General features: G+C 52.9%; 1 protein-coding gene across 1 annotated transcript; it reads right to left on the bottom strand.

The window, feature by feature from the left end:
- Positions 1 to 2784: 2784 nt before the first annotated feature.
- Positions 2785 to 9852, bottom strand: SLC45A3 (solute carrier family 45 member 3). Its single transcript, XM_009987889.2, has 4 exons — positions 9681 to 9852; positions 8596 to 9429; positions 6798 to 7063; positions 2785 to 3240 (listed from the first exon to the last, which is right to left on the bottom strand). The coding sequence occupies exons 1-4, from the start codon at positions 9850 to 9852 to the stop codon at positions 2785 to 2787; spliced, it is 1728 nt and encodes a 575-aa protein (XP_009986191.2).
- Between the last annotated feature and the right edge of the window lie 11720 nt (positions 9853 to 21572).

The following is a 21572-nucleotide window of genomic DNA, read 5'->3' as shown; positions in this document are numbered from 1 at the left end:
ATGGAGGGCAGGTCAGCCAGGGAATCTGGCAGGCTTAAGCCATCTCCTCTTGAGGGACGCATACAAGTTATAGATCAAGAACTGCAGCATCTTGTTCTTTCACGTTGCAAACCAAAGAACATTACAAAAGAAGGCTGTCTCCCCCTCAAGCCTGCTGCTTTTTCAAGGATCACATGGATGTCTGTAATGAAGCATTCAAGGCCTTTATCATCAAACACGTACACCTGAAGTTTGGTGTGGAAGTACTCTTCAGGCACTTAAAACAAACGGCCCAATTATCAAAAGCACTTAGCATCGCAGCAGCCTCCATGTGTGAAGGTTCCTCACATTTTACATAAGAAAAAATAAAAATAAAGGATTCTTCAGCACTCAGGTATAAGGATTGTTGGAAAAATCTTGGGTCAGAGGTTATTCATTACTAGGAGCATTCTACACCCCACCTTTGGCAATAACATTTTGCCTCAAAGACTTCCTCCTGAAGTGGACAGAGACCAGGGTACGAAGTACAGATGAAAAACTGTTTCTGTAGGTGGTTAAGCAGCTGCCAAATCTGTCCCCAAAACAGCTGCATTTCAGCACACAAACCTTGTTGTGGGAAAGGGAGGCTGGCAGGCATATAATTTGAGAAGAAGTAAAACAAAAAACAGTCACCCTTTACGGGAAAGAAATGTTTAAAAAACATAGGAGAAGCCCTCTCAGGACCCATCTGCAGACAGCAGGGGAGTAACCTTGCTTCCACGCCAAGGAATAGTCTGAGAAGACCTTGCAAAAAATAGCAACGTTTTGCCCTTCAGCAGAACCTCACCGCTGCATCTCACTGCCCACACGCCTCCACAGAAAATTAGTCACAAACACTTTGTTTGGACCAGCCAAAGCTGAACAACTTCTGCTTACTCACGGCCGAGCCTCCCAACGCCCGATTCATGCTTTCCTCTACGCGTTGTAGGCAGAGCTTGGGTCACTTTGAAGACTCAGTGCTGACTGTGGCCCAGGACCTTGACTCCTACTTGGTGTATGGGTAGTCTTCGAGTGGCAGAAATCTGCCACCAACAGAATTATTCCTGTTGCTGGTCTGCTCGAACGGAGAATGGGACTGGCCAGAAGGACACACAGCTGCAGCCACTTTTCCGCCAGTGGAAGATGACTCACACCTGGGAGCTAAACTATCTGACCAGCCCAGGGGCATTTGGCCCCAGCACTACAGGAGCAAGAGGCACTTTGCCTGACTCTAACAAGCAACTGTGCTTGTGCTGTGCCTCGATAAGAATCTTGACTCCTGTCTGAAAAGAAGATAAAATAAATTTAAAAAATCCCAAACAATTATAACATAGTAAATATGTCATCTGGATCAGCCAAACCACAGGCACAAATAGCATCAAGAGTTTCTGTCCTGCTCCTCCTTTTGTCCAACACACCGAGAACCAGGCTCTGTAAGGAGCTGCCAGAGTGGCTGGAGGCACGTCTCATCCTACCCACCCCGTTTACGATGCTGTTTCCAGCAGCATCTCTGGGCGTGCTGGCAACGTGTCAACTCAGGCACCGTGCTGGGTGCTGGGATGCAGCGTTCCCTGCAAGGTGCTCTCCTGCCAGCCTGCAAGCGCAGCCCACAGCCCTTGTCTGGAAAGAAGGGTCTGGTCTAGACGGTTGCTTTGGGGCCACATCTTCGAGGGGAAAAAAAGACACAGCCAGCGACCAACTCCAGGTACCTCCTACAGCAGTGACTGCTGCTGAGTTCCACGTGCTATCAGCAGACAAGCAATTCCTCCAGCTTCCTCAGGGATGGTTCACTTGTTCTCAGGGAGCCTTGCCGGAGAGCTCTCCCTGATCTACTTCCTAGTGACAGGGCTGAAAATCCCCTGAGAACAGATCTTCCTTGTGATACGGCTGCAGCTTTGAGGGGCCAGTGGTGGAAGAGGCACATCCATCCAGATCTGTTGGGGGGGAGAGCAGGCGCAGTTCCGAGTGCTGAGGAGTGAGAGATCAGAGCTACTGAGCACCGTGTGAGGAAAGCCAAGAACAGTAATTAAAAAAAAAAAAGTTCAGAAGTCCTTTTCATCTGATGCAACTTGGTACACAGGTAAAAGACACGTCACCTTTTGGAATTGGTCCTAACGAAACGTTACTTGTTTTTCCAAAACAAGACGTAGTAACTTTTCTCCTAAATGGTTTCTCCCAGTTAGATCAGAGGTGGGAAGGACGGAAGCGTGCATGCACACATACGCACCCCCTTTGCTCCATGGCCAAACCTCAGCCACACATCTCTTTTTTCCAAGGAAATCTCCTCCCAGTGTCCCATTTGCAGAAGTATTGCTCAAGAAGTTGAGTAAAACGACAACAAGCAGACAAAGAGCATACAGCTATAACTGGAAAACAGGAGAGCCAATGATTTCTTCCCTCCCCTCCCCGTATCACTGCCTCTCCTGCTCAGTTTAGGTAGAATTACACAGAAACATGACCCGTTATTAAAGGAAAAGTCTATTTCCCTTCTCTCCCCTGCATAACCCCCTTTGGTGCTGGCTGTGCAGTGCTTTCTTTTGATAAAGGCACCTTTGGAAAGCACTGGTGGCCCAAAGCACGATGCCCCGATGCCTCATATTTACACCTGAGATTAGCCCTGCTGCATCTCTCCTGCCCCCAGCCCCAGAACTGCCCCCCCAGGGCTACAGCAACAGGATGAGGAGCGCAGGTGCCACACGAGGCTTCCCACAGCGGCCGTGTGAACACACACACACGTCTTGGCTTGCCACGTGCAGGCACCTGCATACTGCCCTTGTGCCTTCCACATCACACTGAATACTTCACCATGTCACTCTTATCAAAGACAACTTTGGTTGCAAAGTAAATGGCTACGAGGCCAAAGCCAGCAGCTGACACCATGTAGGCAGTCACCGACTGCGTAAACTGGACGATGGACCCCATGAAGAGGGAGGGGACAACCTGAGAGAGGAGGAAAGCACTGTCCAAAATAGCCAAGTCCAGGCAGATCCCTCGGCCAGGAGCCACCGAGTCTGGTTCTCCCACCATCATCATGAGCGAGACGTCGCAGGAGGAGCTGACGCACAGAGCCGAGCTGGCGGCTGGAGGAGAGGAGGAGGAGGAAGAAGAAGAGAAGAGGCTCCCAGCATGTCCATTCTGGTAAGGCAGCTTCTGGCTGGAAAGGAGGCCTTTAGAGAAGGTGGATTTCTTGTCCAATCGAGCTGCATCTTCCTCCTCTTTGCTCTTATATTTATGCAAAAATACCTAGGGGAAAGAAGGAAGGCACGTGAGGAATGGGCAGGCAGGTGGAGCCCGCTGAGCGACGTGGGGGGCAGAGCGGCCCCAGTTTTTGTGCAAGAGACCAAAACCACTCTGTGCTTTGTGTGCGGCGGGTCAGGCTGCTGGAGGTGGGGAGTGCCTGCGGAGAGCCTGGCCCACGTGGGATGGCCTCCAGGAGCCAGCCTGGCTTTTCCCGACTGGCACAGGATTCAAAGCAACCCTGACTCACCGGGGGAATGTGGCCAACTGGTGCCTTTGTTGTGCTCAAGCTCTGGGGCTCAGCAGCCCGCTGCAGCCCAAAGCCAGCCCAGGCTCTGCCTGGGGACATTTTTCACTGAGCCCTGGGTTGGCACCTCCTCACCGGGTGCCAAGGGAATGTGGGCACCAGCTGCAGCTCACCCCATCCTGAAATCAGCTGATGCACACTTGCAGGACAGGAGTGAAGGGCCAGAGCCCACTGTGGATGTATCACAAAGCCAGACAGTCCACTCCAGTGCAAACAGAAGTGTGCATAAAGTGGCTGACTGGGAACTCAAAAACCTTCCTGCAGAAGAGCCCGAAGGGTAGACCAACAGTTTGGAGCCCTGGATGCACGGCCACTTCTCAGTATCTGGGATACCTAAGTGACACCAGCTGAGATGGCACAGTGCTGGGAACTCAGGAAAGAGCTCTTTTCTCAGCTCTGCACAGACCATGCATGCCTGACCTCAACTGAGTTGCTTCATCTGCCTGACCTGAGCCTCCTCGCTCAGGCTAGAAAAGGGGCGTGGGGGGAAGCAAAATCTTTTTCTTTTCACCCTTTTTTGCCTCGCTCTGCCAAAGCTGTGAGATCTCTGGGGCATGGCTCACTCGAGCAGTATTCACACAGAGCATTTGGATCAAAAAGCTCTCCACATTAACACCGACTAACGGGCAGTCGTGTGCAGACAGCAAAAATACTGCAAAGCTCCAGCTTCAAAACTCCGGGGCATTTGCAATTATGCCCAGCCACTGGTCTGCATGGGGTAGAGCAGATAACGAAGGACACGTTAATCCATTATCTGCATGGCGAGATTGAACAAACAAAGAAAATACAACAGAAAAAAACAGCACCTGTTTGAGAGCAGAGAGCACTGCAGGGCTCAGAGGGACCTGCCTCAACTGTCCTTCCTTTCGCAGGAGGGACCTGGACACAGATCAAGGGGAGGGAACCACTGCTGCAGGAGCGTGGGCACTCCAGCTCTGTTGCAGGCCATCCCAAAGCTTTGAGCAGTCTTGGCACCCACTCAGCTGCACCCAGCCCTGCCCTAGTGCATGTCAGCTCCAGCCAGTCTCTGTTCACGCTGCCCCAGGCCACCGCTGCAGATCTGTAGCACAAACAGTTTCAGATTCAATCAGAGGAGAGAAACCAGATGAGAACTTCACTGAACAGCGATGATCTTCCAAAAGCTTTACCTGGGCTCTGCTCAGCTGCTCACTGTACCCTGCAAACTCCTCAATTCTGCCGAGGCTTGTGAATTTATGCTTAGATGCATCAGTCCAGGACTGTTACTTATCTTATGAGGAGCTCAAAATCTTCCTTCATGCCTCCTATTGCCATCAGACTCCAAAACAACTCAAACCCAGCACAGAAAGGGCATTGTGTGAACCAAACTAGCATGTTCCCCCCAGGTCCAGCCCTTCATATTTGACACCAATGTTCCCAGAGGTCTGCTCAGCTGCCCTGAAGGCTCATGCCACATTTCTTGGTTCCTGTACTGATCCAGGCTATGCAGAGATATGAATTCTGTCAAGGGTGTCTGAATATCTAGTGTAGAGAATTAATCTAAATCTAGAGAAAACAACTTAAAGACATACTTACAGGAATGAGCTTCGTGAGAACCTGTGCTTTAAAATGACCCCTTATAACGCACGACACAAACACAGGACCCACCAGTGCCTCCACCAGCAGCTTCATCTCCCTCTACAGTTGATGGGGAGCGGTGCAATGAGGAACCTAGCTCTCCCTAATCTGCGGAAGATGTGAGCACCTGCCATGCATCTCACCTCTACCAAGCTTTCAGGTGCTGAGAGAACACGCAGATCTTTTCCTCCTGCTCTAGACAAGGTTTAGTGGCCATGCGAAGGTGAGAGGGCATGCAGGAGAGCAGAGCGACTTCCACAGCCTGTGCAAAGCAAGGAGCTCCAGCCGAGGTGGCCTTGCAGGCTTTTGCCAACCATCCTGCACAGGGGGGAAGCAACAGCCACTTTGGATGCCCCTTCCGCTGATTTACTCTGGAAGGAGTGTTTAAAGTTTTTTAAAAAAAGGTAAAAAAAGAGAGGAAGCAGGAACGAGGGAAGGCAAACAAAAACGATGAGAGATTTCAACAGTAAGAAAAAAGAAGAGAACAGAAATGGGGCAGTTGGAGAATTTTCTGCAAAAGGCACTTCAGGGAGTGCTGCGTGTGGGGTGTCCCTGCAGCCTGCCAAAGCTACCAAAGCAGTTGGTAAAGGAAGGAGGAACTTTCAAGTGAGGGCAACAGAGAGACCGAACCCAGCTACACCCCACACCTCATCGCACAAAGAGTGTTTCCCCCTCAAGCCTTTGGCAAACAGCCGGGCACGTGGCCTTCACATTCCCAGGCTGGGGAGTTTGGTTTCCATTCTGTTGATATTATGTCCATGGGAGATCCCAGTCAAACTGAAGTTTTTGCAAAGCAGAACACTCCCACGTAGCCCTACTTTGACAGGGTGCCTGGTGCAAATTGGGATGGGTTGGTCAGAAGTATTTGTTCCATGTGAACATCTGGATGCCTGTGGTAAAAACTCCTACTTATTTCACTGCACAGTGAACCGCCGGCTATTGGGATGAAAGAGCTGCTCTCAAACCACAAATTAATTTCGCATTTGCAGCACAAGAGAAACTCCTATTAATCCAGTGTGCAACTCAGGAACCTCCTAGGACTTCTCCACAAGGATAACATCTGTGGGACAGGACGACTAGCTTTTGTGATGGTGTCAAAAGTTTCACAACATTTATGTTCCTTGGAGCTAGGGGAATAGGAAGAACCTCAGTTTTCATTTTACTGATCTTCATGCTATGGACAAAAATTGGAAAGCAGGATCTCTAAGGGCTGAAAATCTTTGAGCTTTTTAGCACCTCAGGTTGGTGGTGCTGCAGGTGTGACTTGCTTGCAGAATGCACACAGGTATAACTAACCTGCACCAGATTCCCTAAAAATATGCAGAACATGGAGGGACATAGGACATCCCATTTGATACACCAATCCTAGCTGGTATCTCCCATCTTACCCACTCACTGCTTTTTAAAATTGTGTAATGCTTGTTGTGAGCAGGGAATGCCTAAGGAAGGAGATGCTAAACTCTCATCTCCTCCATTTCAGATGAATCTTCAGAGAAGACACAGCCTGGAGACAAGAAGCACATGTGGAAAACCTTTGCACATGGGCAGGTGTTTCTCTTCCACAGGCTGAACTGATTCTACCAGCTACAAGTGGCAAAAGAGGCTGGCTGAGCTGTCCTCACAGCTACCTGGCACATCGCCCTCTGGAGCAGATCCCTACCTGTTTTTCATGATGATACAGTGATGCCAGTGTGTATGGCAGGATCTGGAGTGCAGAGAAGGTGAAGCCCGTGAGAGCAGCTGAGATGGTAACAACGATGACACTGTGGGAAAGGCACATGACGGAGGCAGCCACGGGGAAGAACACCACGCTGGCCAGGTAGACCGCCCGCGTCCCAAACTGCTTCACCAGCCGATCCATGATTGTCGAAAAGAAGATGGATGTGACGCACTGCAGGAAGAGGCCCAAACTACCCATCCGGACACCTGCAGGTAAGCAGAGGTGGTGACAGACACTGCCCTGACTGCACTCAGGCTTCACACAGCCAAACACCTTTGGGCCTCCTTCCCTCTCCATCAGTGCTCAACTCGGTACAGCCCGCGCAGCGTGTGGCACAGCCGCAAACAGCCCTGACAACCACACACTGGGTCAGGAAGCAGAGCAGCATCCCTTAATGCATCCCAGGGTTGCACCAGCCACACTGCAGCTCCCACCCTCCACCAGCAGCGAGTGTTTCCTACATGTGCTCCTGGGCAGCCCAGTCTAACCAGAGAGGCAGTGGGAGATGGGTATCCAAATGCCATTCTTGTCTTTAGAAGTCCTTGTTCGTTGTTTGCACCTTTCTACTCTTGACCCAGGATCTATCACCTGCTCATGAACCAGGATCTGTTGTTATCCGATGCCAAAACCAGCACCAGAACAAAAGGAACAAGGCATTGTGCTTAAGCCAAGGCAAAGTACACAACATCCACTAAACGGCTGCGGTATCCTGCAGTATCCGGTAGCAATCCGGACCTTACCCTTTTTAAAGATCTATCAGATTTCAGGGAATTAAAACCATTAACTCTTTGGAACAAGGATCATTACTCAACACATGTTTCTGTGACAGCTAGCACAATGGAGGCCTGACCTGCTGAAAGCTATACAGTGCAAGTGTTAAATAATAATTAAGCTCCCTCTAAGTTAAACAGACACTCAGCACAAAGAGGCAGTGTACTGCAGAGCTCACGGAGGCAGCGAACGGAAAACTCAGAGGGCAGGATATACAGCTGGAAGAGGAGGCCCAGGGAGGTGCCTCCAAGAATAAAAGACTTAGACCAAGGAGAGGAAAAGAAGGGCTGGGCAGCGAGTCAAGGCTCTGGCACGACACAGCAGGCAAAATGGGACAGCAGGCAACAACAGTAAGCAGGTACTGTGCTGCAGTGAGCAGCATCCCATGATGTGGACACGGCACCTACTGACTGCAGTGGTCAGCACCATCAGAAAGCTCTGGAGAGAGGGGTGAGAACTGGGAAAACTGCACAAGAGCTTCCCAGACACAGATGTGAGACGGGAATCTCACAGTACCATGAAAGGGAGAAGCAGTAAAGCTGCTACTGAGCATGTCCTGGATTTCCAACCCCTGCTCTCCAAGAGATGGGGAGCACCATCGCCCCTCATTTGAAAAGGAGGGAAGAGCAGTGAAAGGACTTGGCAGCAGCAACCACAGCTTGCAGACAGAGCTGGAGAGGTCCTGTCCAGCACGCAACCTGCCAGACTGTTCTGCCACTGAACGATTCAGCCCCAGGCCAGGGCTGCTCTGCCAGACCTAGTTTGTGCTTGGTGGCTCAGAGGAGAAAGAGACGATGCTCTGGGGGTCACGGGGGAATGCTTTTTCCTGACCCATCTGCAGAAAGTCTAGTTTCCTGAACTTTTTTTTTGCATTACTAGCAGAGCTGAGCCCATTCCCAGCTCTCACTAAACACTCTGTCCTACAGAACGGGTGCTGCAGCCTCAGAGCAGCTGGTTCACTTCTCACCTTCATCGTAGTGGCGTCTGGCATCCGTGCCCGGCTTGGCTCTGGGGACACCGTGGTATAGTCCTTCCCCAACAAAGTCTGTGTAGAACAGCATGAAAGTCATCAGTGCCATCCAGCTGCAGAGCTCGGCCACAAACAGGCGCCGGATGACCTTGGGGATGCGGCAGTAGAGGCTGTGAAGCCGTGGCACCAGCGTGCAGAGGTTTCTCAGGGCTTGAGTCATGTGCCTGGCCTGCAGGAGACACGAGCTCCTGGAGAGCTGGCAAGAGCAGCAGGCAGGAGGTGAGGGCTTAGGGGGAGCGTCCTTCAGCGCCGGGCCATCCAGAACATCTGCCTGGGTGGCTGCCTCCTCTGTCACAAAGAGCGTGGCCAGCACACAGCTGAGGAAGATGACAGCAAGGAGGCTGAAGAGGCACGTCATCTGCCCTCCCAAGTACGGGGCCAGAAAGCTGCCGCCCCAGTCAATAGCTGGAAGGAGGTAGCCAATGCAGCCCCCCAAGCTGATCATGAAGGCGTACATGGAGAAGGCCTGGCGGCAGTTGTCTGGCTCCTGGAAGAGGTCTGAGAGCAGGGCCTCCAGCGGCGTGAAGCAGACCTGGCCGCAGAAATCCAGCAACCCGATGCCCAGGATGAGGAAGGCAATCTCCAGCGGGCGAGTGTTGAGAGCAAACAGGCTGGCCAGGCTGCTGGCATGTGGGATCACGAAGAGGCTCAGCAGGACTCCCAGACAAAGCATCCAGATAAACGGTCGCCTTCGGCCATAGCTGCTGTGCCAGTGGTCACTGGCAGATCCGATCAGCGGGACAAAAACCAAGCCAAGGACAGGTCCTATCCCTGGAAAAGAGAAAGAGGTGGTGGAAGGGGACAGATATGGAAGATACTGGTCTGTGTGCACTGTATGAAAGCATGGGATGTTTCAGGAACTCAGTAAGCTTCACTGGGTCACAGCCCGCTCCTCCAAACACAAGGCTGCCCTTGATACAACAGTAGCCCTGCAGAGACAAGCTTCCATGCCCTTATTTGCCCCTGCCCTCCAAGCTCGAAGAGGAAACAAGCACCTCAAAGACAAGAGAAAAACCACCTACCCAAAACCATGGTCATGAACTTCTCCTCCACACCCACTTCCAGCAGCAGCGGAGGCACATAGGTTATCCCTGCAGCCAGGCAGACCTCCAGGCCGAACGTCAGGGAGTTGACCAGCAGGAGCTGAGTCTTGCGGCTGTGGAAGAGCATGCTGACCCAGGCTCTCTGAGCCATGCTGCCCCCACACCCTTACTGACAGAGGGCTGCGGCGCTCCGGCTGCGGCACTGCCAGGGATGTCCCACCAGCAAGGTCTGGAGCTTCCCTTCCTGGTCTGCTGGACAGATGCTGTCTCCCATTTTTAGCAACGGTGAACGAACCGTCTTTTCCTCTTCCTTTTATTGCAAGATGCAGCCCCAGCAATGTCGAGTCCGGCCGTGGGCAGGCAGGGATCCCACTCCTGGCTTCCCGTTCTGCTCACATGCTGTGGTTTGAGAGAAGAAAGGGCTTGTTAGACACAGCGGGGTCCAGGGTAGGGGAAAGGGCTCAAACCAGGTACCGCACAGGCACATCGTCACTGAAAGAGACAGTTCCCATCCCAACAGGCCTGCAGGCATGGGAAGAAGAAGGGAGGACATCTGGGAGAGCAGCGGGGTTAAAAGACATGAACCACACTGGTGCCAGGTTTCTCTCCAAGGGCTTGTGACAGGTGAGACAGGCACCTGTCAGACGTGGTTTGGGAAAATCCAATCCTGCCTTTGGGCTAAGGGAGGTCTAATAACCTCTCGGTGTCCTGTCCAGCCTCATCTTAGATGGGCAGTTGTAGCAGAGACAAAGGATTTAGGGTCCCTTCTCCCAGTGAAATCAATTAAGAGGCCCCTTTGAGGATCAGGGCTGCAGGCACTCGCCTGCAGTCACACGGGGTTATCTCCAGAGACCCGTGGCTCTGCCTAATGACCGGGGCATCCTCTGTGCTGCCTTGCAGGCTCCCAGGGAAGCAATTTCACCCAAATCCTGTCTCCAGCCCCTGAGACGGGACACAGAGAACAGATGGTGCCTCTGTGGAGTTTCACAAACAAACCTGACCCACTTTAGCCTCGTCTAACAGTGAACAGCAATTACCTTACTCATTAGTCTGAGTCATTTATTTGCCATGTAACATGTTCCCCCTCTCCAGCCTTCTTCAGAGGGGAGAGGCCACCAGAGCAGGACAGCGGCTAAGCAGCTAAGGCAAGAGTAAGCAGATGCTTCTCAGAAACTTGTTATGAGCTGAGCCTGCCACTGTGTCAGTCTACAGACGAAAGAAATCCTGCAAGGTCACCAGCATCTAGTCCACCAAACTGCTGTTTTGCTAAAAGCATCTCAGGAAGATGGTCAGTAGCTCCACTGGGAAAGGTACAACAGGTTAGCAAGACATTAAGCTCCTGCACAGACATTGATTCCGGTGTAAAACAAATTGCTGCCTAATTCTCAGGATTCATGTGCTCTGACTTCTCACTCTAAATGAGCCACCACCGAGTTTCTCCATGGGAACAAGGTGTAACAGGTCCCACTAGCCTGAACATGCTTCAGCTTACGACCCGTTTCTGGACGGTGCATTGTGCTCCCAACGTGCACAGAAGCTTCTGCCTCCTGTCCCACCGCAGCGCAGCCCCCAGGTGCTTTGGGTCCTTTAGAGGAAGGAGACTGAACGGCACGTGAGACATGCAGGCAGAGGAGTTTCTCTCCGCTCGCTCCCTCCCTGGCTGCAGGGAAGCTGTGACTGCATCCCTGCCTGCCCCTACACCCCCTCCATGCCAGAGCAGCCAGCTGGTACAGAGTTTCCCTTACTGAGCTGCAGAAAGTGAACTCATTAAAAGAAATGGGGTAAAAATTCAGTATTGCAGGCTGGACTCCCTCTAAATTCTTTTCCCTGATTACAGTGGAGAGGAAAATACTCCTACAGCAAACATCTCCAGACCAACACTTGCCTCCCTCCTCAGCACGCCGAGGTGACCGGTGCTGGAGGCCACACGTGGTGGAGCTGGTCAGACCTCACAGAGCTGAACAGCTGCTTCTCAGAGGGCCAAGCAGAATGTAAAGCATGTAGGCGGGAGGAGCTGCTGAACCAGCAGTGTGCTGGACCGTAGCCTTGCCACAGCTACACTGGGCAGAGATAAAACTCCACGTTAGCACCAAACACGGTACAAATTAGCGTTCCCTAACTTCACAGAGAACATGCCTTTGGCCTCCATCGCTGTACAAGTGTCAGCAGACAGGGTCAGTTGGGACAGTTTCTGCTTTCTCCCTTTTCTCTTTCTTCGCCTCTCGCCATCAGCCACGTAACCCACACGGAGACGACCGGGTGAAGCTGGGAGTGTGGCGATGTGGTTTTACGAAGACGCAGCATCGCTCTCCGCCTCTCGCCGCTGCGGAGGAGAGGCACCACTCCCGAGCTGCGCAGCGGACAGGCTGCCAATTACAGACAGTAAGTACGGATTATTTTCCTTCCAGAATCCCTCACCTTCCCCCTCCACACTCCCTCAGACCCGACTGTCACAGCAGATATCTCCTTTTAACAACTGCGAAGACTGAAATGATTTGCCCAAGGTCAAACAGCAAGCTAACGGCAGAGGGGGAGCAGCAACAGTTTCCCTTTCATCACGAGACACGGCTTCAAAGGAACACTCGGAGGTCCCAGCTATGCTCAGCGTTACTTCAGACGCACTCTATCTGCAAGGAAGCGACTGGGGGCAGCAACCACCTTTCTCAGATGTGGGCTAGACACAGGATGTCTCAGCCTTGTTCGTTCCTGACGGGTGCCCAGCTGGCTGACAGCCCTGGGGTAGGAATTTCAGCTGCAGCCCTACAGCTTCAGCAGCACAAGCCTCGGTGCTGTTCGCTGGAGGAAGAGGAGTCACAAGCCAAAATTAAGGGAGACACCATCACTCTAGGCTAGACCTGGAAGGGAAATGTAACGTCCACTGTCTGCTGCAGTCCAGGGTCTGGAGGACTCACAGGGGGGGACTTATTGCAAGGTAAACCCCAAACATGAAGTAAAAGATGTCTCTTGCACACACAAGCACTGAGAAAATAAAAGGTTTTCTTCCCTTTTATTGCAATGACATCTCTAGCACTGGGAAGGAAGCAGGAATTTATCCATCTCCTCGACTGCAGTTTTGAGGCAGAGAGGCTGAATTTCCTATCAGTAGGTAAGAAAAGACCCCTCTCTTCCCCCCTCCACACCCTCAGAAAGCTTTAACAAAAAAATAAACCCTGGTGTACCCAGAAGCAATCCCCATGTACAGCCAGAGACGAGAAGCCATCAACAGCAACCAAGCTGCAGATGTAGTTGCAACAGATTATAAACCCTTTGCTGTTTAAATTGCATTTTGTGCCAATACCCATCAATTACTTTTTTTTTTTTTTTATTTTGTTCACAGAATATAGAGAGACAACTTGGGTTAGCCAGAAAGAAATGCCAGCGTGAGCTAGGAAAACCACCCGAACTGTTGATGCGCCAGGACAGGGGCAGAGGGATGGAGAAGGAAGACTCGGGAGGCTCCCAGGAGCCAGGACTCACCTCCTCCACGCGGAGCAGCGACAGGTGATCCGTGTGCTCCCGAAGCCAGCCCAGCCTCGCTGCGGCACCCAGGAAAAGCTGCTTAAGTAGTTTGCAGGCAAGCAGAGGTGGAACCGAGCTGCAGGTCCACCCGCGGGTTTGGTTCCAGGGCCCTCCCTGCCTCCCGATAACCCGGAACGCCGGCGCTGCGAGCACCATGACCACACCTGTGCCCGGGCCCCTCGCCGAGGCGGGAGCAAACACGGGCTGCGGGCACCCGCCCAGCGGACCCGCTGCTCGCAGGGAGCGTCGCTGCTGCCCCGCGCCAGCTCAGAAGGAAACGCCAGGTCTGGACTTGCATCCGAACGGTGCCCAAAGCCCTGCCCTGGTGTTGTCACCTTCCTCTGCTGACCTGCACGCACTTCACGAACACCCAGCAGAGACAGATTCAGTAGATGGGATTATTATTATTATTTTTAAAGACAATGAGATGTTCCCTGGAGTTTTGCAGGTAACAGTCTGGCTCTAAATAACATTCCCAGCAGCAAGACCAAACACTTCATTTAAGCCGCTAATCTTGTCTAGGACAATTTATCTGGCAGACTATGCAGGAGGACTGGTTTGGGTCTGGTGTTCTGTAACTTCATCCTGACATGGAAGGAGTCAGTCAGGCACCCGTGTCCTAACTGGGAGATCCTGGTCTAACAGCAGCATTTACACATCACACGTAAGTGAGCTGGCAACAGCCTGTCCAGCCCAGTGGGATCCAGCATCTTGTGACGGGGAGACCTTTCATGGTCAGACAAGGGGTGGCTTGTCCAAAAAGCTGCGTGACAACAGGCACTTCTTGCCCTCAGGCCTCAGTTTCCCCAAACTTCTACAATAGGAACAGCATTTGCCCTTCCCTAGGGAGCACAATGCCAAGCACCTTGACAAGGATAACAGCCAGCCCCCTCAAAAAGGGGCATACCAGCCCTTCTGTGTAAGGTTTCCTGCACGCAGAAGCAGAAGGCAGCCACATGTGAGGCTTTTTCACAGCTGCTCACCAAGCTGTCGTGCGATGGGGACATCGTCTGCTGCTGAGTGTTAAGTCTCTTTCTCTGCTCTTCCCCTCCCTCCCTGAGGAGAAGCAAAGCACCTTTAAAACCAGGGTTTCTGGTTTACTTTTAAGCTCACAAACCAAACTTTTCCTTTCCTTTCTTTGCAGAGAAACAACAGATCAACGCTGAGAGGCTGGTTCACCTGGCACCAGGTAGGAGGGTGGATCCCGGGGCAGGAGCAAAGCAGCACACTGCCGGACAAAGGCAACCCAGGAGGAGAGGGCTCTCTGCCACCCACCTGGACAGAGGAGCCTTTTCAGCAACAGCGACCAAAGCAGAAAGGGTTGAACCTCCTGCATTCCTGGTGTCTCCTGCCCTCTCTCTCCTCTCACAGTTAATCACCCAGAAGGAGCTGGAGGAAGGCAGGCAGTCTGCCTCTGCGGAGGGCAACTCACCCAGCAGAACCAAGGGGGAGCAAGGAGAAGGAGCAGGGATGAAGCCAGGGAAAGCGGCTGCCGAGAGCCCCTTTCTCTAAAGGCAGTGGGATGGCAGACTGGATTCACACATCTTCCCCACTCAGAGTTTGTTCCCTGTTCACACGCCAAGGAAAATGCTTTGACAAATGTCTTCCTGGGCTCGAGGCGGCGCAGAGACCAGCACGGCCCCGCTCGAGGAAACCCGCCACCTGAATTTGAGACAAGCACAGAAACGCAGGCGGAAATAGGGCTGGCTTTGCCGGTGAGGTCAGATGTACGGACTCACATGAAGCAACACCATTGCCAGCAGAAATTCACTTCCCACTTCCCTCCTCCGAGCCAGTGCAGCCGTCGCTCTGCGCGCTCGCTAACGGACTTTGAACCACATCTTTCGCTTTTAGAAGAAATGGACTCCGAGACACCTGAAAAAAGTGGGCTATGTGCTGGGCACTGATGGACATGCACGAGCAAAGACTGAAGGAAGTATCTCCTCCTCCCAGTTTCCTCAAATCTTTCCAACATAGGATCTTACAAGTAATCGCATCTAAACGGTGCTTAGACAGAACAAAGACTGAGGGATGGACATTTTAAAAACAAAATTTGGATGTAGTTACATGGCAGAGAAAAACTCACTTATTCCTCAAAAGAATCCATATCCTGTCACTCCATAATCCTTCTAGTCTCTCACACGGGTGCAGAAGGGACAAGAGATGTTATTAAATGTGGTAGCAGCATCTCTGATTTATGACAGTCATACACTTACCCCACAGTTCAACAGCCACAGTAATGATCAGACAACAGAAACCAGGTTCATCAGCTATTTGTGACCTGTCAGGCTCTGTAATAACCTGAGCCCTGTCTTATATGACAAAAAATTACCCCACAAAAGCCTTTGCCATAGCAAAGGAAAAGCCTTAGCTTTTCGGAAGAACATCTGAGGCAGCTGGTACTGGCCAGTGCTGGAGGCAGGAGATGGTGCTGTGCAGGGGGCTCAGGTGGGGGCTGCTCCGGTCCAGCGGTTCCCAGGTGACACGGACCCACACCTTCCATCTCCGTGGCACGGCAGGTTTGATGCAGAAACCTATTCCCAATGGGCAGCAGAGAGAGGGGCGGGCGAAGGGTATTGCTAGCTGTTGGGATTCCATTCATAACCACCACGTTACATTTCCAACCTTCCAAGGGGCTCTTTATGAATGTTATTAGTTCCCCGCTCCCTGGAAGCCCTTTGGAAGAAAGGGTGGGAGAGAGCACAAGAGCGAGTGCTTAGGGAAGGGCTGTTCACACAGTGCCAGACCCTTTCACAGCTATCAGTGTCCATTCACCGCAGCTGAATGGGAAATACACCATGGAGAATAGCTCTGGCAGGCTTGCGCGGGATGAAATGGAAAACTCACCCGACCTCTCCTGACCCTCTCCCCTTCCCCCTCCCCTCCCCAATCTCCTTGACCCCATTCACAGTGTGGGGAGTGGTCATTAAGCAGGGATGGGAGAACGGCGATTTATTTAGTTTCTCTGAATTAACTCTGCGCTTCCTTTGAGCTCAGCGGCTCCATTATATCGGCCTCGGCGGCTCGGCTTAGGGAAGCAGCAGCAGCGGGTGGAAATCCCCTCAGAGAACAAGGCAGACCCTGGAGCCCGTTTGAAATTCCCTCCCTCACCCCACAGCGCAGCATCCAGCAGCCCAGACACCAGGATGCATTAATCCAGGACAAATGCTAGATGCTACAGACGTGTCCAGAGTTATGGGAAGGGGCAGGTCCCCACCACAGCTCAGACCTTCCACGCGGTTTGGTTCAAAGGGAGACATTTGGATCCGTCAGGACTGGGTGTTGGTTCTTTCCTGCCACGCTGCCATTGCTTCATTGCAGCACCTACACTGGGACCATCCTGCTCCAAAAGCCAGCGCTTAGTTCAGGCTGCTCTCCTGATGCACCGGCTGCGCCCCGGCCAGCGGACACACGTGCCAACACTGAAGGCAGTTCACTACCACCTCCATACTGTGAACTGGAAGTACGAAGCCGGAGAGAGAAGAAGGGGCCAAGTTTTAAGCACCTGCAGCTAGCAGTGGGCCACTACACCAGCCTGTCCCCGTTGAGTCGCTGAGCAAAGCTGTCTCCCATGGCCACCGAGCCACTCATCTGCCCTGCAGGTGCCTGGGGCTCACCGAGATGGAGTCTGAGATGCAATCTCAGGTCCTGCCAGGCTCCCGCTGCCTCAACCACAGACTGCAAGTCATTTCAGAGCTACCAGTTCGCATCCGCAATGCTCGGGAGAGGAGCTACGGCACGAGCCACCCGGCGACCTTCCGTCTACCTTTGGCCCTCCTAACCTGGGAGGCTGGTTAGTCCTGACGGTTAGCAGGGCTGGGCGGTTTCAGAGCCAGCCCAAGGGACTGGTTCACATCTGCAGAAGCTTTAGGAGGCATTTTTTTTTCTGATAGCAGTAGTTCCTTGAGGTAAAGGTGCATTTGAGAGGGCAAGTGACTGCTGAGTGTCTTCCGTGTTTTACAGTAAGCAGCAAGGGCGTGTGAAACAGATCCCTGTGCCACAGTCATCAACGGGATAAAGCAAAGGCACCAGGGAAAGGCAAACGAAGGTCCCTACGAGATGGATGAGAAAGTTAAAATCTTTGTTAAGAAAGGGAGTTAGGAAAGGATGCTTTCCCGCCTGGCAGGCTAACAGCACTGTCCTCACGCTGCCTGTCATACAAAGAGGATGCTTTCCAGGGTGGAGAAAGATCCGTTCCACTTGCCCTTCACCCGGCACATCTCTGGTATCTCATGCTCCTTTCAGGAGCCGTGCCAATAGCTCTGTGGACACTTTATCCTCACCTTGCACCACGAACATCAAACAGACAGCAGGGCAGCCCGCAGGCTCCACCGACCTCCTGTCCCACAACCTGCTTCTTCCTCTGGCAGACAAAGGAATTGCTCCTGGCAGGCTTTCTCACAGGCTTTGGCTGCCTTAGCTCCTGTGCCCACCTGTGTGACCAACGGAAAAGACACAGCAGCAAAGAGTGGCCAGTGTTCCAGCCCGTCCTCCTCCTCCCCTCGCCGTTACAAACAGGAACTCCCTGTCTTGACTAACAAGGTCCCTGACTCAGCAGAGGCCACGCTGACGCTTTCTTGGAGCTTGCCACACTTCCCTAAGGGACAGGCATCAGCCCACCGCGATGCCAACGAGTGTCATTAACCCTCTGGCAGTTGGCAGGCGTCACCGCCGTGTTATCCCGGCAGCCACAACGGGCTGCAGGCTGCCCGCAGCCCCTGCTGCAGCGCACGCTTGGAGGAGCGTGGCCAGGACAAGGCAGGGTGCAGAGAGGAGCTGGGCACTGTGCTTCCTGCAGACAAGCAGGGGCCGAGGCTGACGGGCTGAACCCTTGCCTTGCTGGTCTGTGCTCGGCCCCACTTCCATCAGGGACACGGCAAAAGACAACGGCACTGGAGGGCCGAGTTCAGCTGTGATGTGATGTGATGAAGGACTGAGCGCCTCAATAAACATCCCATAGCTGAGCGCAGCTGCAGAGGGGTCTTCAGACTGTGCTGAAGGAACCGCACTGGGACTGCTTGTGCCTGCTGCACGGCAGCTGGTCCCGCAGCGTTTTACCTGCTCAGGACTGGCATCAAACCACCAAACTGCACTGGGCACGCAGAAGCCTCACACACTCCAAAACACACACAACGCAACCGAAGCAGCAGCATTTTCAGCCCCTGCTCTCAAGAGCCTCACCCCCTCTGGTTGCCCGCTCCCGAGTCAGCGTCAGGTCTGCTATAAACAACTCAGGACCTCCAGACAGGATGGCTGGCTCTACACCAGAGCTACAGCTTTGTTTTGCTCCTGCACGACCCAAGCTCTTGCTTTTATTCATGAGAGGAGCCCCTCTTTTGGAGCAGGAGGGGAAATGAGAGGCGATTTGGTTCTGCTTTTCACTTAAGCTCATTTTTGTTGTTTCAATACTGTGCCCATCACCCTGGCGTTTGGTCTGCATCAGCCTCTCTCCCACCCACCCTCTCTTTTTTTTTTTTTTTTTTTTTATTATTTTTAGCAGAAGAATAAAAATGTAAATTGAACTGGAAAGGGAAAAAATAAGCCCCCTCCAGGTGCCCCCCTTGTCGGCGGCGCGGTAACGGGCACAGATTATATCCGGTACCACATGACCAGGGCCCGTATTTATATGCCAGCGTGTAAAACCCACCCCGCTGAGCCGCCTTTTCTCTGCCTGAGGCTGGGGGCTTCTGCTACGCGTCTAGTCAAACAGGCCCACAAAGGGGATTAAGGAGAGCCCCTCAGCCCCGCAGAGTAATCCATCAAATTATCCCTTGTTGGCGTTGCTGTCCTCTTCAAGGAGGAGAAGAAAAAAAAAAAAAAAGCCCTCCGAAGGCTTTTAAAGGCACTGAAATTACACTTGAGCCTGAAACACTCCACCCAGCTGCTGTAGCCCACAGTACAATGGGCTGGTTGTAAAGGGAATACCGGGAAGCGAGGGGCAAGGAAAAAGAGACGGACACTGTTAAAAAGGGCAGCAGCCTCCCCATGTCTGAAACTCCAACACGTGGCTCAGAACCCCGCTCCTGCTCCCAGGGCCCCGCAGCAGAGCCGGCCCCAGTAACGCTGGGCTGCACCCCCCACCCACCCGCGCTCCCCTGGGGAGGGAGGGAGGCTCTGGGATGCGTTCGTTGTGCCCGGACGGACCCACGGACGTGTCCTCACCAGAGGCACTCAGCAAAGGCTGAGTCTGCACCCAGCCATGGAGAAGCACCCAACCCTCTCCTGCCAGGGGTCAGGGCTGGGGTCTGGCAGTGCTCCTGACCACAGGCTGCGGCACTGCCACCCCATGCTACCCACACAGTGCCCAGAGCCCTGCAGAACACCCAGCACAGACAACAGGCTTGCCCAAGGCTCCCAGCACCTTCACCGGTGCCTCCACAGGCAAAGCAAAGCCCAGGGCACTCACTCACCAAAACTGTGAGTGCCTACTTGGACACTGAATCTGTATTTTCTTCCACTGCAGGAAGAAAACTGCACAGGATCTTTTGTGCTGGTCATCACCACCCTATTCTGAGATATGAAGTCCTCTGTCCACCAGCCTGCCTAAGCAAGCACATGGAATTTCACTGGTCTGCGTTACAGTAATCCTTTTTAGGGAGAAATGACCACCGGGAATAAAACAGGAAAAGTGGATAGTAAAGCACTTACCCCAGAAAACTGGAACTGGCAAAGAGAAGAGCAAACTAGTTCTGGTGGAAGGTTGTCACCATGTACAGAGAACACACAGTTGTCCCACTGCACGCGACACGGGTCACCTCAGCACTGAAAACAGTGACACACAACTTCGGAGTTTTAATCACTAGTGCTGAGTAGGCAGAGAATAATTTCCCCCACTGTTACAGAGAAGGGATGGGAAGGCAGAAACCCTAGCTGCTTTATTGTGTCTGCTTTGCAGTGTCCATTCACCAGGCTGGGAAAATGGGAAGTGAAATTGGAACTTCTTGTTTCCACCCAAAGCACAGATGCTGCCTAACGGGACACCTGACTCCTCAGCAAGCCAGTGTCATGCTCTGGGTCCTCCTGTCTCTGGCACTGTGGCTCCAAGGCAGCTCTAGGACTTCTACCCCATGGTAGAGTTTCATAATTTCTGGCTTTATTTGGAAAGCTGTGACAGTCATGGGGCCAGCCAAGTCTCCGGACCAGCCTTGGGGTGGAGAGGATAGTTCTGATGTACCAGGGAACACCAGGGGCCGGAGCACAGGCTGTGGCTGGCACTGACATTGAGACTGCAAATCCAGACCACCAGCCACAGATCCTGGGCCAGCGGTGGCCAGGAGCTCTGCAGAAACACAGTCGAGCCCAGGCAGGAGGGCTGAAGAGGCGTTCATTAGCCCAGACAGTAGCCCAACAGGCAGCGAGGGGTCAGACAAATTTAACCACAGCGGGGGCTGCGGCCACCTAACGCTGGAATCGAACCTTCCCCGTTTTGCCAGGAGTAACGTTTGCCAAGGTCTGTGCCTCGGGAAGAGGGAGGAGAGCAATCAGCTAAAACTCCACGCATGGCAGTCCTTGGAGAGCATGAGGCAACAGGCACAGACTTATACAGTCCCTTTTGCTTAAAAGTTTTGGGAGCACGACCTCCTGCTCTTCCTCAAAGGATATACTTTGAATCCTGGACACAGAACTAATGGGCTCTTTTGTAATCACATGGTACTTAGTCCATTTTTTCATGGTAATTTTCTGGTCTGCAATTCCAGTTATTTGTGTCCCTGACGGAGGAGTTTGATGCTAACATATCTCTCAGCAAGCCCTTTGACCTCCGCTGGCAGGTTGGTGGGTTTCTCCCTCTCTGTTTTCTGTCTCTAAAATGAGGTCATGGCTTTGAACGAGACAAAGAGCCTTTGCAGCATGAGGAATAGCCCCAAGACAGCTGTGATACAGAACCCCCAGCAGTCCCTGAGTGCACGAGGCAAGCGAGCTGGGCAGCAGCCCACAGCTCTCCGGGGAAGGGAACGGCTGGGTCGTACCCCCCTGCTCCGAGAAGAGATCGTGCAACTAACTGCCCATATCAGAGCCGGTGCAAGAACGGATGTGGAACAGGCAGCCACCCATGGGGGAAGCATTTAAAGCCGGAGGGAATAAAGCAAAACTCTCCAAATGCTTTGGACAGGGAGCTGCTGGAAGATATCACTGTCCCTGCCGCCCATCCCTCTGGCAGAGGGGCCGTTTCCACCCTGCTCGCCGGCTCTCCAGCCACCGTGTTCCCAGTCCACCCTCTGGGCTTCGGTAGTCCGTGGAGGTGGGTTTATGCCAATACACCAGACTGTCAGCAAGGCACCTTCTGTCACACCAGCCACAGGCCGGCACCCTCTGCCAAAGGGACAGGCGAAGAGCTCGTGCACAGGGAATAAC

This window comes from Tauraco erythrolophus, chromosome 27 (assembly GCF_009769465.1).
Source record: "Tauraco erythrolophus isolate bTauEry1 chromosome 27, bTauEry1.pri, whole genome shotgun sequence".
Classification (NCBI taxonomy): domain Eukaryota; kingdom Metazoa; phylum Chordata; class Aves; order Musophagiformes; family Musophagidae; genus Tauraco; species Tauraco erythrolophus.
This window is presented reverse-complemented; position numbering and strand designations above follow the sequence as displayed.

Excerpts from the sequence above, each read along its gene's own strand:
- SLC45A3 (XM_009987889.2), bottom strand. The coding sequence starts at position 9,852 with ATGGCTCAGAGAGCCTGGGTCAGCATGCTCTTCCACAGCCGCAAGACT. Across the intron at positions 9,430-9,680 it reads GTTCATGACCATGGTTTTGG|GGATAGGACCTGTCCTTGGC; the intron begins GTAGGTGGTTTT and ends TCTCTTTTCCAG. Across the intron at positions 7,064-8,595 it reads CAGACGCCACTACGATGAAG|GTGTCCGGATGGGTAGTTTG; the intron begins GTGAGAAGTGAA and ends GCTTACCTGCAG.